This window comes from Lycorma delicatula, chromosome 6 (genome assembly GCF_047948215.1).
Source record: "Lycorma delicatula isolate Av1 chromosome 6, ASM4794821v1, whole genome shotgun sequence".
Taxonomy (NCBI): Eukaryota; Metazoa; Arthropoda; class Insecta; order Hemiptera; family Fulgoridae; genus Lycorma; species Lycorma delicatula.
Window position 1 is genome coordinate 12,330,145 of NC_134460.1, and position 18,059 is coordinate 12,348,203.

Consider the following 18,059-nt stretch of genomic DNA (forward strand, 5'->3'; position numbering starts at 1 on the left):
TTAAACATTGGGTAAAATTTTTTAAAAATATTATTAATTTTGTTAGTAAAAATATAATTAATTGAAGTATATTACATATTCAGGTTAGAATTTAATTATAACCTATTATATTTTATTTAATTCTACTTAATTATATATTAAATAGACCATTTCAAAAAAGTGAATTCTTGTAATTTTTATTCATTAAGAAATGATGAGTAGGAACATTTTTCATTGCTTTTCACTAGATAAGACAATAGGAAAGATCATATGGGTGAACATGTTTTTTAATTTTATATTTGGTGTAGGGGTTAATCCAAGCTATGTGCAAATTCCTAGACAGTTCAGCAACAATCATTATCAGTGCTTTTGGATAGTTTAGTTTTTGTTTACTAGCTGTGGCGTTTTGTTATTTACCATTGGTTTTAAGATAAGAATTATTATTGTTTAGCTTTATTTTTGAATTATTTATCATTGCATAACATCTTTTTAAACTAACTTCTTCAAAAAAGTACATTTTTCCCTGCAATTATTATAAATAACCGAGGCATGTTAAGTTTAATCCATGATTAGCTATTGATTAATTTCTTTTTTCATTAGTTGAATAATTTAGATTAAGAATAATACCTTGAACAAAAGATCCTAAAAACTATTTCATTAATCATTTACAATTGTAGGTAACTGGACTTAGAAGAGAGGTAGAAAGGCAAAGAGAACAACATGAAATGACTGCTGCTGAACACAGGAAATTGGCTGCAGAACTGGACATTGTATTAGAATGGTTGCATGCTCATGAAGCAGAAGTAAGATCCAGACCACTTTTGGAAACTGATATTTCAAGTGTCGATAAGGAACTTCAAAAACATAAAGTAGGCATTTTAAAATTAATAAAATAGTAAAACTAATGTGTGTGTGCGTGTGTGTATGTGTTTGTGTTTGTTTATCTACTAGCCATCCCAAATCACAAATTGTAAATCAGTTATTGCTTATTGTTCAGAAGTAAGATTCAGTTCTTTTTTTCTAGATCACACACATTCCTTTTTTTTATAATCACAAATATTGTTATGTGTGCTCAAAGCCTGACAATATGTGTGAAAACATTGGCAGTGAACGGTTGATTTTTTCTTCTTCTGAGACGGATTAACTAAAATGAATAAATTTAATTATTATAGTTATGTATTTGCTACCTTCCTTACTGTCAAGCAAGCGAGGTTTTGTTTTAACTTGATCTGGATTTAGCATTTTGTGTATTAATGCAATTAAAGTCAAACAGTATTTTCTATATTTATGAAATTTTACCATAACATTTCTTGCTGTTAGGCAGAATGATATGTGTTATGGCTTTTTTTTATAATATTTCTCATTTCAAGATGGAGTAAGTACAGCTCCAGCTTTTATAATGCTTTGATAATGAATAAAGTATGATTATATTTCAAAGCCCACTTTGAGTAAATAAAATTAAATTTTTTTTTACAAAACTCTACCAATTGTAATTCTGTATGTTTAATGATTACTCATTTTGTACAAAAAAAGTAAACCACTGAAGTTAGAAATGCTAGACTTATATCACTTTGTAGGAAGTTTAATTCTAAGGATTAAGTAAATACTTATTAAAAGTTTTATTAGTTTTGCCTCTTAGCTGCTACCTTTCTTAATACTTGGTTGAAGAAAAAGAGCAGTAGGGGAAGTTTCAATTGCTAACAGTACATCTGACCTCACCTTCATTCCTCATATGATGTTGGCAACTACATGCCCTTCCTTGGGCAGTAAGGGCACTGCTCAGTGCTCATACCAGGATATAGCAGAAGTATCTCCTTGACAGTCATTAGTTAATGATGCTTAGTCTTCATAGAAACCTGGAAGTAACAGTTTATACTGCTAATAGAATAAGATTATTTTTCACACTGGTTAAACTGCCTATAATCAGTTAAGAATTGGAGAAAATTGTTTTATAGTTTATTTTAATTTTCATTTTATTAATATAATTTCATTATTAAGAACAATATATTAAATTTAATAGAAAATGGGTGAGGGCTGCATTTCGTAGAAATATTAGTAGTACAAACATTCTGTTATAATTTAACAATATTTTTATACAGATACAACAAGAACAGTTTATCGAATAATTTAATATTCTGTCATATCACACAGCACATACCATATCATATAGCATGATAGTCATATCAATATTTTGATGTGATTGAAATAAAATTCTGTTGAATGATGTAAGAAATTTCATTTAATAAAGATTACATATCTGAATTTCCATCTAGATGGCATGTACACTGCATTACAGCATATTTATTTGTATGCTTCTTCTAGTGTTATAGTCAGATAAATTAATTTTTTATTATTAATTATTAAATAGTTTTCAGTGTCATTTTGTAAAAGAAAGCAATCATTTAATTTTTCACTATTTGAATACATATTTTTTTTGAAGATGGTTTTTCAAACATATTTACTTCATTTATCAATGTGCAAAGATTGGTTATTTATTATTTAGATAAAGTGTGGACAATTTCTATTTTTTTAATGCCTGGGAGTAGATAACTTTTGTGTACTATATATGTATACTTTACAATTACATTTAATACATGAATTTTTCTTAGAAAATAAAACAATTTTGTTTGGTTATTAAATTATTGTAATAAAGATATTATAACTTCAGAGTTGTCGGACTCTCAAAAATATTTTTCTGTATTCAAGAATACATATTGTATTTTTATTTTGTTTTGCGTATCAATGGTAAATCATTATTTATTTATTTTTCTATATGATCAAGTGTCTAAAATGAAAATTCAGTGTAATTACATATTTTGTTGTACTATTATGTCTGTCATCAACATTAAAATCTGCTGTAAATAACTGCTGATTAACTTCTGATATATTTATTTTGTAAAGGCGAAATAAACTTTATAAAAAAAAAAAACACATTGAATGAATTTTCAGGTAATTTCTACATCTTTGTAAGTATATTTGTTTGTTTTAAGTATATTTTTCAAAAATCTTTTTAATTTTAATAATTTTAGCTATTTATTTTCTTGGTTTACAATTTTTTTAGAAATTAGCAGAAGAAGTTGAAAGTTATTTAGATCGTGTGAGGACAGTACAAGATTCAGTAAAACATGATGACTGTTTACCAAGTGCACTCGCTGAAAGGCTTAGTGAAGCTACATCATTGTTAGCCATTTTACCTCCAGAATTAACAGAAAGACAAAAATATTTGGAAAACAACAGACGGTAAGTTTTATAAATCAGCTGTTTGTTTTAATTGTTAGCTATGAAAAATATTCAAACAAAAAATGAATTTACAAATTCTACTATTTTTCCTTGGTTAACATATCACCATTCTATAAAGTTTATTTTAAGTAAAATTTCATAACAGTTTTTATCATTTTTTATTAATTCGTGTATTGTTATTAAGATACAGTTATGTAAAATTCAACAATTTTTGTAAAAATCATATATTTTAGCATCTGTAAATATTTTTCATAAATAATTATTATTTTATATTTTTTTTAAATTGGTAACATGATTGCATAACTTTCCTACTGCATTTAACCCTACCATAGGTTAAAGGAGAACTATTCCACCCCTTGTTTGATTTGCAAGAAATGTAGTAGCACACGTGTTTCATATTTGCAAGTTACATACCAAATTTCTGTATTATATGTTCACCTTTTCTAGAGATATTTACGCAAATAGGTGTCACTGTACACACTTAGCACATTTGCATACATGTAAAAATTGTGCCATGATTTTCCTCTTTTTTTTTTCTTTTTTTATTTTTCAACTAGGCGAACCAAAAAACAAAAAAAATTAGGTATCCAAAATGTTTACCAATGGCAATACTTTTACATTATTATATTGTGCTATAACATAAAAGATAAGCAACTAAAATTCTAAATTATTTTCTAAAAAATGATACAGTTTTTCTGTGCTTATTGTTGTGGGATTATAATAATGTCTGATGATTGTTGGCCCATAAAAATAAGTAAAAGATAAATAGTTGTGACTTTTTTTTTAATCAATAGCAATTGCTGAAAAAAAATCTCTCATTTTAAAGCACTTCAATCAATGGCTATCATGTTGATTGTAAGAGCCATGCAGTGATTAGTTATTTACTAAACTAATTCATAAAAAAAGGTATGTGAACACCAAGCTGAATAATGGTTGGTATCTGTCAATTATGTGCATAAATTATAGGGTGATATTATTTTTTACATTTTATACTACATGTAGATTATAAAATAACATAAACAGTTTGATTATTCAAAATGCATTACAAAGTGAAACATGGGAAATCCTTTATTTGAGCATTTGTTTACTAACTTTGTTGTGAAAGTAGCATTTTTCTGTACTTTGTATGTTTATTTATAAAAATGTTTTACATTTTTCTCCTTTGGTGAAACCAACCCTGCGCAATCATTTAATTAATTATTGTTCCAAGTTAATTTTTTGTAGCATCATTGAGCTATCCTCATTTGTTGATAGATGTTTATGAACCGCAGTTAGAATGTGAATTCTATCTGATTGTCTTTTCCATTGCATATGTTATCTTAAAATAAGTTTTCATTCTGATATTAGCACATTCAATTTTGTCGTGATTTTTCAAAGTTTTTTTACAAAAATTGATGCAAAATTTTTAATTCTACTGAAACGTCATGTATGCATTTGGATAATTTAAATTATTGCACTGTAATTGGAAACTTTCTTTGATATTTAAGTTGTGACTTTTTTTTGTAAATTCTGGTCCTGTTACTACTATGATTATTTACACAAGAGAAATATATATCGAAGTCAAAATTTCAATAAACTAAAATAAAATCAAAAAAATGCAATCTAAATAAGATGTATTTACAAGTAACTTACAGTGTAATAAAAATAGAACTAGATATTGTAATAAAAAGTAGCAGAATTTATCTTCATAGCAAACCAAAACATGACTGATTTACATGCAACTACATGCGGTCATTAAACAGTTCAGTACAGTCAAAACACAAGGTTTGTAAGCATTTGTTATATAATGCATATGTCTGATCTTCAGTTCTCCATTATACACTTCATTTATACCATAATGCAAAGTAGCATTTGGTGGTCTTCCTTCTGCATGACATTATCTCGGCACCAATTTTTGCCAATAACAAAAATTATCTTTTAGAATATTGATAAATAAATATCTATGATTTTGTCTTAGGAAGACAAGCTTTACTGATAAAAATTACTATAAATCTTATTATTATAAACAAAATATTTTCTTTCTTTTAGTATTTAAGTGATTGAGATGTGTCAGAGTAATTACATTAATTGCTTGTTAACATTAAACAGCTCTACTGTACATGTAACAATTAGTTTTAAAAACTCCTAGTGTTTTAGTCCTTCTTGAATCCCACAGTATCTGAAACCTCTAGTGTAGTATTCTTGAAAAAAAATCCTTGTGCATTGTTAAGTTCAGTTATATTTAATTAATTGTTTAACATAGAGCACTAGAGATTACATTGAATCTAATTTTATTGCATGCTGTTGGCCAGTGGCTGATAATAATACTATTTGATCTTACTAAAAATTAATATAAATAATAAAAAGAGTTCTTGCAGGAGTAGATAGATCCCTCTAGTCTTTTTATGATTTTTATGTTGAATTGTGGGATTTTTGAAAAATACTTCAAATATAAAAATATTAAGAAAATAAAATTTAAGATAAATATATTTATAAATACATATTTTAAAATTTCAAGTTTAAGCATTACACCTAATGAAATTTTTAGAATTTTTTTTTTTAAACTTTCAAGGAACAATATTAAATTAAATTAAATTAAATTTGAGATAACTTCTTTAGGAAATATCATTTTGATTTTTCAAATGAGTTACTCCTATGAAGAGATGAAACGTGATAAAATGAATAAAGGAATACTAGGTAACTTGGATAAATTCAATTTAATTACTGATTTATACTAATGTTATGTACATATTACCTTATAAGTACAGTTTGATATAAAATGTAATTTTATGTTTTTTCTGTTATAGTTATCGTGAAGAATATCAAAGTCTCTGTGATAAATTACATGCTTGGGTTCAAGATGCAGAAGGAAAATTAGAAGTTGGTAAACAAGGAGTTGACTTTGCAAATGCTTCTAAAGATTTGGAAGAACATAAGGTAAACATTAGAAATATTCACTTCGTAAATTTCTTTATTGAATAAAATATATCTAAATGAGAATAAATTTATTTAGTTTTATGGCAATAAAACTAAACTTTATTAATTTAATAATTTTATTACTTTTTTATTTTTTTTTTCATTCATAGAAATACTTTGTTATTAGCAGTTAGAATATTCATAAATATATGATGAAGTTTAAATTCTTACTTATATCTTAATAGAAACTTTCTGTAGTTGACACAGTGTCTCAAAAAATGTCAGTATTCAAATTACAGTATGCCAGTTTTTTATAGCAACTTACTGACAACTAAGAAACACTGTCTTTTCAACTGATCAAAGATAATTTAAGAAAATTTAATTAAATCCAGTAGTCATTATAAGCAAGTAATCTTACATAAATTTTAATATTTTGTGTTTTATTCGTACAGGTATTTTTTACTAGTGAACCAAGCATTCGAGAACTTGTATCACAGAAAATTAAGGCAGCTAGTGATGAGATTTGGCCATCGTTGTCAAGTGCTGAACAAGAAGAGCTTAGTCAGAAACAACAGAGACTTACTCAACTTTTGAAAAATACATTAAATTTGGCTAGATCTCGTCAGGCACAACTTGAGCAGGATGTTGAGGTAGTGATTAAATCTTTTTTTTTGCTATAATGTAAACTTCCTTCAATTTTTGATAAATAATTCTTCTTATGACTTATTTGATTAGAATTTTCCAACTTAAAGAAGCTTTTTATATAAATAGAAAACGTGTTTGATGCTGTTTTGATTATTTTGACTATTTATTTAAAAGATACTTGTTTCAATGGAAGTAAATAAAATTTTCTGAGGTCTTTTGGTGTTATTTATTGGAAATTATTTGCTCAACAGACAGATAATGAAACAATATTACCTTCTACAAGCAACATAAGACGGATTAAATCTTTTAACAGTATCAACTAAAATGTTAATTTTTATTAACATTTTAACATTTTTATTGTATTAATAATATACAATTTTCACATTTCCGGTAAAATGTTTCCCATTTTGGGCAGAAGTAAAAGGTGATGAATTTCTTTTTTTTCTGTTTTATTTTATTAAGTTTTAATTAATATACGTATGAAAAAATATATAAAAATAAAGAAAATTATCATTTGATTTATCATAAAACAGATCATTAATAATTTGTTTGAGTATAAGCTACTATAATTTATAAAGTAATATATAGAAAATTTATATTTTTTGTGAGTCAATGTTGTTTTATTTTTCAGGACTTAAATTAAATCTTATATTTATTGAATCTTATTGGGTGTAAATAGTGTGTGATTGTACATAGTAGGCACAGGGTATTGGAGGGATTAGAATTGAATCAATTAAGATAATAATTGAGCACATCTCTGAAGTCCTAGCATTTATCTATAATATGAACATGGCTTTACCCACACTGTCTAAAAATTTTTTATTGTTCCAATACATAAAAATCAAGAGACAGAAATTGTTCCAGTAACCACAGACTGATGGCTATTCTACCTTCGCAAAGATTTTTCAAAAACTTGGTAGAATTTAACTACCTAGCTACCTTACAGAGATTAATTATCTGATAAGAAGGTGGTGTGCCTCTTCTTTGACATTAGGAAAGCATTCGACACTGTAAGGCACAATATTCTTTGAAGTAAACTGACTAATGCTAGTGATGGCTCATAATGCTGGTTGGGGTGTTCAACAATGACTGGTTCACAAGCTTTTTGTCAAATAGGGCTCAACAAGTTCATATTTCAACATCTTGAGCATTGATGGTCTAATAAAATGTGGGGTACCACAGGACTCAGGACTCTCAACCAATTTTTCATTAATGAAAATTAATGTTTGGAAGGAAACTTCAATGGCAAGTTCACAGCTTTTGTTGATGATACAGCACTGAGTTACAATACAGATAATAGGGATGTTCTTTTGCATTTGGTGTACGAGGACCTACAAAAACTTAATCTATGGTTTTGTATAAATGTAGGAAAAACCCAACTACTCTCCTATAAGTTGAGGCCAAATGCAGACCAGCCACTGAAAATGCACACTATTGGATGCACAGAAGTAGTCTGTGGATGTGGAGTGAGTGAGGAAGTTGACTATGTCAAATATCTTGCCATAACAATAGACTCCTGAGTGAGCTGGAACCCGTTTCACGTTTAAGAAAAGAGATTCTCATCATATGTCATGAATTGTACTTTACCCATAGCATATGCCCAACCTATATAATGAATATGTTATACTTTGATTTAGTTCATAGTAGACTTCAGTATGGGGATGTGGTACGGGGAGGCACATATCTCAGAAATTGAACCACTTGTTAGCTCAGAAATTTATAATGAGGGCAATAGCTCAGAAAATCCTAACTCATTCCTAATTTTTTTTGTTTAGAGAGAGAGAGAGAGAATTCCTTCCACTGATATTTTTGTAATGCTTTTGAAATATTTTACACCAAAATGGACAATATTCATATAACTTCATGTATAGTAATTATTTAAGATCGATGGGTATAGTTCCTCCTCCAAGACCTTAAAAGAAATATTCCATAGATTCTATGTGTATGTGGCTCCCCATATATTTGGCACATGGCCCACTTATATAAGATACATTAAGCGAGCAGGTGTTTTTAGGAGTGCATTAAAGAAGTGGCTGCTGGTTAGTAATGGTATTGGACTACTTTCCTCACATATAGTCTAGGTCACCCAACACCCAATTTAGAATATCAATATATTTTTTTTACTTTTCTATCATCTAGCGATAATCTTACAGTACTCTTAAGTTGCATTTTTGTTATTCTGTATCTTAATGAATGAAAAATTTAATTATGAAGCCAAGCGTGACCTCTATGCTGCATGATTGTTAGTACAAGAGAATAATGTACTAATATGGTTATTATATGCAATGGAAAGTAACTAAGAACACAATAAATATTATTATTGTGTGCTGCACGCAGAGTAAAAGTTTTGTCATAACAAATATATGCTGATATCTCCTATACCGGTAACTCTCAGGAGTACCTAATTTCTTCTTTGTATTCTATCTTTTAGCTTGAATAAGTCAACTAATCTTAAGAGTAGTGTCAACAAAAAATATTAAAATGTAAATATCCTTTTGGATACAACTTCAAATTTCAAATTTTGTAAAATAGTATTAAGTTTGATGTAAATTATTTTGCAAGAAATAAAAACCATTCATTCATTGCATAGTAGATTATTTAAAATAATATTTGTTTGTTGTTATATTTATATTAGAGTACTTCATTTCATTGATTTTCTCTCTTGTTACCAATAAAAATAAAGTTCTTTATACTTGTTACTTTTTATTACAGATTTGGAAAGATTATTTACAGTCGTTAGATAAAGTTAAAGCATCTCTTTCTAGAGCTCAGTTTGATGATGAACCAGTTACTACTTTGGCAGGACTTCATTTTAATATTCAGAAAGTTACACATGCACAAAATGATACACAGGTACATTTATTTATAAGTATATCATTGTACTTTTCACTTTTTTGTTCATTTTTAAATATTTTATTAATTTTAATTTATCTTTTCTTATTTAAATTGTGTATATAAAATATATGGATTTATATTTTTATTAGCAAAATATTTGTTACACTGATGCTAAACATTCCACTTTTACTTCAGAATATAATATAGCTTTTTATCAAATCATTCAAATTAAAATAATGAAGGTTGTAACAATTTCAAGTAATAGTAGCACAAGATTGATGCTAGAGACGTTTTACAGATTACTTTAATTGACTTATTAGGTCACTAGTTACAGTTTTAGAAGGTTAACTTAAAAACTCTTCTTTATTTACAATAGTCGAAATTATTTTTGTTTTTACTTTTTTTTTTACTGTTAAAAAATATTATTATTATAAATTATTAAAAGATGTTTATATTTATATTAGTGCAAAAAAGAGCTGTTATTTTTATTTTACTGAAATTAAAAATTAGCCAAGAAAAAATTCCATTACCAAAATTCTACCAAAATGATGTACCAAAATTCTTCTAATTTTTCTTTCAAATGTCTGGAGTCTGTTAGTCTTTGATTGTTCATTCAGATAGAAGAGGTTTCTTCTGCATATATGGCTTCTGATTTTATAACTGTGTTGTAATGTCTTTTCATTTTTGCATTTACGGTTAGACATTTTTTACTGTAGGTGTTCCAGGTTGATGTCTGTCTACAAATGTTATCACCATGTCTGCTTCTTTTTCTGTTGTAATCTGTTAGCTTGAGATTCATGATCTGGTCTGGACAGCTCCTCCAGGGTCTGAAACCTCTGGTATTCTTCCAGTTTTTTTCTGAAGTTGTAAACTGATCCTGTTGAGGATGATTCTTGAAAGAAATTTGTCTGTTGTACCTAGGAGTGAGGTTCCTCTGTAGTTGTTAGGGTCTGTTTTTGATCCCTTTTTGTGTAGTGGGAAGATGAGGGCTGCCATCCAGTGTTCAGGTAGTTCTTCTATGATCCAGATATTGACAAGCTGTTGAGAAAGGCGAATTTTTATGTTGGTCTTTTTTGTTGTTCGTGTATGCAGTGTTAAGGTATTCCAATGCTTACGATTGCATGTTATCTTCTAAGTGGGAGCCCAACATATCCAGGTGCTGCCTTTTCTAACTCTGGTGTTGCATGGTTCAGTCGGTAGAGTATTCCTAAAGACCTTTCAAGGTTAACTGTCAAGGGGTCCCTGTGGTGGGACTAGGTCCCAAATTACAACTCTAAATCTGATTTAGTGAGCTGATAGTGGGATATGATTTGATGATAGATGAAGTTGTGAAGTTTGTTTAGATTAAGTTCACTGGACAAATTTCTCCTATATGTTCTGGATATATCCACGTACACCTCGTGTGTGGGCTTGATCTGAATTTGTTAAAAGTTGTATTTTGGAGAAAAGTTAAAAAGTCCAATCCTAAACATTTTGCCCTTAATGTTATTTATTTAAATAAAATAAAATTAAAATTATAACTAGATTATTAGAATAAAACAAAAAATATAAACAAAAGAAATTATTATTTGATTCCTTTTTTGTAGTTTTCACCTTTTTATATATATCGGTTTATTTTGATTTATTATTTATTTCAGATTATTGTTTCATTGATTTACATAAGAAATTATTAACCTAACTATTTTTTGTTTTATTTATTTTTTTTTTACTTTTAGAGTCACCAATCAGAACTCGATTTATTAAATGAAAGAGGTGCAGAAATTATTAAACGTGCCGATGAACAAAATAAACTAGCTGTTGAGAAAGACCTTGCTGAGATCTCTGCCGAGTGGAATCAGTTGGTTAATGGACTTGAAGCAAGGCGTGATAATCTTACAAAATTAGCTCTTCAATGGGAGGTATGTATTTAGTAATAGTATCTAATTTTAGTTAGTTTTTTTTTTTTTTTTTTAATTTCAGTGTGTACTTTATTTCTTATTTATATTAAATATTTACGTTAAACAAAAGGGTAAACTTTTTAATTCAGTTGATTTATACACTATCTAATATTCTGTAGATATTTTTCTATTGGTTCAATTGGTTCAATCTAGAACCACATCAGAATATATTATGGAGTGGACAGTTTTTTTTTTTTCATAATCAGCCTACTAATTGTGTCATAATTTACTTTGATAAGTGTGTAGTCCTTAAGTATGACAGTGTATTAAATTGTCTAAATGGTAAATAAATATGCCAATCACATATATTTCTTATCATGATCATACTATATTTCTTGGCTTCAGGTATATTAATTTTAAGTTACTTAATTTCATTTGTATAGATATTCATTCTTTACCTTTAATAAAATTTTGTTTTAATATTAAAACAACATTTTTCAGAAGATTTTTGTCTAAGTAGAATATAATTTTTAAAGAGTTACTTGTGATCTTTTCATGTTTTTTACTTCTGTTTTCCTCTTATAACATGGGAGGGATTTCATAGAATTTTATAAGACTGATGACTTTCCTGATAATCACCTACTAAGAGAAATTTGATTTAAAGAATGACAAACCTGACCAGAATTCAAACATTGAAACTTTGACAGAATGTTTTCCACCGTGGAAAATGACAATTCATTACTATTATTATATTGTAGTTCTTGCATTTCAGTATTAACTAAAATTAAGAAATTATTTATTGTGCATTTGTTATGATTCTGATTTTGAAATACCTGTTATACAAAAAACATCAAAATTTTTTTCTCTGCAATTAATGATATTCACCATAGAACAAGTCCTTGTGATGAACCAAATGAAGGTCAGTTCTAGGTTATCTTTTTTTATTTGCTTTTATTTTTATATGATTTACATTTTGTTTGTATTTTATTTTTTCCTACTGTGAACTATATAAAATATAGCTCTGGAATGATCTGATTAAAGTATTTTTTTCTTTATTTGCTTTTGCACATTATATTATTTATAGTTCTGAGGAACTCAACAGAAAACCTCTTCACTGTTCACTCTATTCAATAAGTCTGGCGTAAAATGATATGAATACATAATTTAAAAAAAGAACTTGAAGAATAAATAAATATATTAAAATAAATAATTTGTTAATAATATACATCTTCATATGATAAAAACTGAATTATTTTTTATTTATTTATTTATTTAAATATTGTCAAAATGATTAGATAAAGTAAGTGAAAAAATATGATATCAGGGTAATCAATAACTATAATTTAAATTAGTTTTTGTTAAAATATTTTGTAATATTACATTCTGATAGACACAGGAACCCTTTGTATTCCTAATTTTGGAATTCTTATGTATATTTAAAAAATTAAAAGAATAACAAAGAAAAAACATATGTTATTGTTAAATGCTTACCAAAACAAAATAATAATATAAGTATTCAGAAATTTTCTGTTACTACACAAAGGTTCACAGTAATGTAAAAATCAGTTTTGTAAATAGTTTTTGTTATGTGCTGGAGAACAGAATTTTTAGGAATTACCTTTGTCCCTTTGCAGGTTCTATTAAATAGAATGACAAATGCAGATTGTTTGGTATGATTCCTTTTTATATTCACTGATTCTTTTTTGTGTATAATTTTTTGATATTTAAATAGAAAGGTATTACTATGTTGTTTTTTTTCTTTTTAATAGGAATTTGAAACAAAAATGCAAGCATTTGAGTCTCGTATATCTACTGCTGAAGAGAAATCAAAACATATTGATACAACTGTTAGATCCAAAACACACAGTATTGAAGTGAAGCAAGCAGTAGAGGTAAATAATAATTATTTTTTTTTTAATAAAAATTGTTTTATTTTTTTAAATTAAATATTATATCTATTTTATTCACTGAAAACATTTAGAAAATGTTATTTAGTAATTATTATTATTATTTAGTAATTAATTATTATTCAATACTTAACAATTTTCATTTTGAAAGTGTTATTTTTTATCTAATTTTATTTTCATTATTATCACATTTTTTGTATCATACTTGAAACTTATTAATTAATTTGTAACTGTTCCTCTTATCATTCATTCATTTTACATTAGTTCAAATTTAATAAGCACTCTTAATCCAGCAATTACAGTAAAATACTAAATTTTTTTGAAGAAAATAGATAATATATAATAAAGGAAAATTCTTTTAAACTGGTATAAAATATTATATATTAGTGATAATTTAATTAGTACAGTACCTTAATTGCATACTTATATTGTTACATTATAGATGTACATTTTCACACAACACTAAGTATGTTTTTTCCATAATATATTTCTGATTATTACCTTCATTTGATTCCAATATAACCTGCAATGATTGATTAATGGATGATGCTATTCTTTTTATGTTTTTAGGTAGTTCTTTTAATTTCAAATAAAGTAAAAGCAATATACGTATGAGCATATTAATATGTTAACTCAAGGTCATTGATTGCTGTTTTCATCTGGGTAAAACTATTCCAATCTTCCTAGGGATTGTGACAAGTTAAACATTTACCGAGCCTTGAACTTTCTTCTGAGTAGTCTTGAATTCATACTGCATTTCCCCTATAGGCAAGTGAGAAAAGTGCTTTCTCACCATCTACCCTGTTTCTTATTTTTCATTCCACCTTTCTCATTTTTAATTTTTGTAGATGTAGGTCTGACCTGAAGTGCCTATCTGACAAAACTGGGCCTCCTAATCCATTACAATTTACAAAATATTCTTAATGCACACAGTCCATTATAAAATTAAGTAATTTACTTAATTCAGAGTTATACTGCCTCAGAAGTTCTTTATTTTACGATAAACTAAATTTAATTATTTTAACCTTCTGTAATTCATGTAACTTACACTTATTGTTTATTTCACATATTGCATGATATTTTGCCATATTCTTCTGCCAAGTTCACACTTTGGCTTTCAGTACTATGCGAGAAAGAAGTCTCTTTACACTATAATAAATCAATCTTAATCAGGCTCTACTGCTGCCAGTTCTCACTTTTGATATCTCTCACTGCTGCTGGAAAAGGTTGGGAGGATAATCTGTGGTGGGGATCATCTGGTCTGTTCATTCGTGGTGGGATGACGTTAGTTATAGTTGTGAAACAACGGCAGATACAAGTGCATACACTGTCAAAGAGCCTTTGTTAGCTTGTGTGAATCCACAAACAGTCCGCTCACTGGTAAAACACTGAAGAACATTATGAATGACTTCTTTGTGTGATTTGGGAAATCATTACTATCATGACAATTTTATTGACATGGGAGAAGAAAGCTTTTGCAACGGGAACTGTCCTTGATGCGCCACACATTGGGAGGCCAAGCATCGAGCTGAGACATGTGCTGCTGTGGAGGCATCGATTCAGTGATCACCAATGAAATCAATGTGCAAACCTTTGCAGAGTTATGCATTCCAAGATCAACAATGCAAGACCATATGCGGTAGGACTTGAAAGTTAAATGTTTTCATCCAGCCACAGTTAATGAGTTGAGTCACAATGACTTTGTTCGACGTGTTTGTGCATGTAGTTATTGCTTGAACACTTTCCTAGAGCAAACAAGTAAAAGAATATCAATTTCTCAGACAAGTGTGTGATTTATCAAAGCTCTTGTAACTGAAATGTTTTTTTCTGAACAAAAGACAGTCCTCACTTTTTTGAGGAAATTGAACACCATCTGCCTCATGTTTATAATTTGGGCTGTAATGACAGCTGAATATCTCCTTGGTACTTATTTTTTTGGCAGAGTTAATCAACACAGATATCTGAGAATGGTCAATGAGTGATTGCTTCCAAAATTAATGGTAAAAATGATTGCTGACATCATTACAAGCAATAACCAGATATCATTACCTACAAATTAGTGCTTCAGCGTATTTTGTTTTGAATGTCTACAGACGTCTCAATGAAATTTTTTAGAATCACTAGATCAGATGTGGATCTGAAGAGTTACAGGCTCTATTACCTTGGCCAGCAAGAGGCTCTGACCTCACCACACCTGACAATACACTCTTGGATTTTGTAAAAGAAGAGATCTGAAAACAGATATGTCAACAATGAGCAGCTCCAAGACACTTTTCAGTCAGCATTTGAAATGATGACCCCTGATATGCTGGTGCGGATGAATAACTACTGGACATGAAGGTGCATACATCTATGCTTTGACATGGTGGAATCCACACAGACATTTTAGATCCGTAGAAGGTAAGCTGCCTAGGTAATTCTAATAATTTCATAGCTAACATAAAGGTACTTCCTGCCCACCTGTAGTTATAGTTTCTTTCATTTTAAGTGGAAAAAGTTATTCTAAATTATGTTTTTATGTTGAACTTCCTTATATTGCATTTTTTTTATTCTATTTAAATTATTCTATAAAAATAAAATAATTATGTTTTTAATTAGTCTAAATGTCTCAGTTTTACTTTGTATTTTATATATTTTAATTAATATTTCAGGATCTAGTTAAGGAATTGCGTGGATATCAACCCCAACATGAAGAAGTACTTTTCCTCTCTGGAACTGTATTGGATTTACTTAAGAAGACTTCTGAAATGTCTGCTGTTCATTTGCAGAATAAACTGCAGGCTTTGACTGATAGCTACAAAAAGTAAGTCCATATTCATTTTTTTTATCATAGTTACTTAAATTCTAATTATATTAATTATTGTTTTAATTTTTCTTATTTTTATCTCTATAAGCACTTATATTTTTCAATACATATTTCATGCAGATTTGTATTTATACATTTGTTGTTAGTTTTATTAAATAAATTTTATGCTAATATACTCTTATTTCTAGCCACTTTATAAGCCTTAGTCTATAGTGAAAATCATCTTATTTATGTTGCTGAATTTATATTTAATACGCATAAAAGATTAATCATTTAATATTTGGTTTTTCATTCTAGTTAAATATTGTTAACACTTTGCGTAAGAACAGGTACTGCACACGTTCATTTTTCTTTTGTATAGTTTTTCTCATTTTTTGTAATTCAGTGCCTTGTTTTTTTTTTAATTTTTAATGAAATTTTTGCGTAATAGTAGACATTTGACATCAGTGGGTTTTATTTTTAGAAAATGAAACTTATTTATGTTGACAATATTATATGCTAGACTGCTGTGAATACTTTTAAACTTTTGTGATTTTGGTCTTTCTAGATGAAGGCACACTTCTGCCATTTAAACCATTTATGTTTGGTTATATCTTAAATATCTATTCAAATTAAAATTACTTTAAATTATTCATTTATTACTTTTTTCATCAATTGATATCTGTATCTTATGCTGATTATAAATTCATTAATCTAATACATTTTCATGAACCTGTAGGCTACTTAAATTGTGTGTTCAAACCAAATAGACTGTTATACTTGTGTACCATTTATGAACACTCAGTATATCGGTTGATATTTATTGATGTGATCAGTCTGTGACAATCTATATTTTGGTTTATGAGATATAGTAATGTTCTTGAATTGAAGTAACACTTGCCAAAATTCTCTCAAAGTTTAACAACTGACCTCTCTGACAGGGTGGTAGTATTTCAACTCTTCATCCAGAATGTCACAGGATCAAATCCTAATCAAGATTAGCAGTTTTCATATGCTCTAAAATTTCTGTCCCATAGGTTACTGACAGGTTTGAAGTAATATGATTAATTCATGACAAAAAATTATTGTTATTTTATGTCTTTTATATTCATACCTATTTTTACACTTTTGACTAAGGATTTATGTAAATTCTATTTAAATTTTTTTACGTGTTTTCTCTTATAAAGTTTTTTTTTAATATTATTAATAATATGAGTTACTAAATCTAATACAAAATCCTTCCATTTAAATGTAACTTACTTAAAAATATTAATATCAAATCCCTATGTATAGTAATATTATAAAAGTAATCCACGATTAGTAATGCCGAAATGATGATAAAAATAGATTATTTAAACTGATACTTAAGTCATACCATATGTAAAAAAAATTGATGTATACTGAAAAGTGTAAACTGCTATGGGATTTTTTCTCTTGTGCTTAAATTGTAAATGTCATAAATTTTAAGTGTGTTTGTGTGTATGCATGCATATTTATTCATGTGACTAATGTGTGTATCTTTGTGTTCAACTGTAAATAAATTATAGATTCTGTGAAATCTTGTAAATCATATAAAGAAATTTACAAGAAACAGTTGTACAAATTGTGCTTTTTTTAATGTGTAGATGTTATACAATTAATGAAATAAAATAGCATATAGTAATTGTTCAAAAAATTTACAAAAAGGGGTTAAAACTAGATTGGCATTTTTATTGTTAAAAAAATCATCACTAGATACAGGAGAATTAGCAAATATAGACAATATGAACTGGTAAGTATAAATAAAAAAACAATGTAAAGCATAAATAAATAAATGTAAAAGAAATAGATTTTTTAATAATATACTTCTCAAAATATGTGTAATTAGAATTGCTTTTTTGTTTATTTAAATATTTT

The 18,059-nt window shown here is 27.7% G+C and overlaps 1 protein-coding gene across 2 annotated transcripts in view; it reads left to right on the top strand.

Moving 5' to 3' along the window:
* The window catches only part of Msp300 (Muscle-specific protein 300 kDa), a 764,465-nt gene that overhangs the window by 652,453 nt on the left and 93,953 nt on the right, over positions 1 to 18,059 (top strand). For both annotated transcript variants that reach the window (XM_075369201.1, XM_075369200.1), the window contains 8 exons: positions 657 to 848; positions 3,041 to 3,219; positions 6,006 to 6,135; positions 6,567 to 6,764; positions 9,472 to 9,612; positions 11,310 to 11,492; positions 13,241 to 13,363; positions 16,030 to 16,181. In XM_075369201.1, coding sequence (XP_075225316.1) covers positions 657 to 848; positions 3,041 to 3,219; positions 6,006 to 6,135; positions 6,567 to 6,764; positions 9,472 to 9,612; positions 11,310 to 11,492; positions 13,241 to 13,363; positions 16,030 to 16,181 — 1,298 coding nt within the window. The remainder of the gene's footprint in view (positions 1 to 656; positions 849 to 3,040; positions 3,220 to 6,005; positions 6,136 to 6,566; positions 6,765 to 9,471; positions 9,613 to 11,309; positions 11,493 to 13,240; positions 13,364 to 16,029; positions 16,182 to 18,059) is intronic.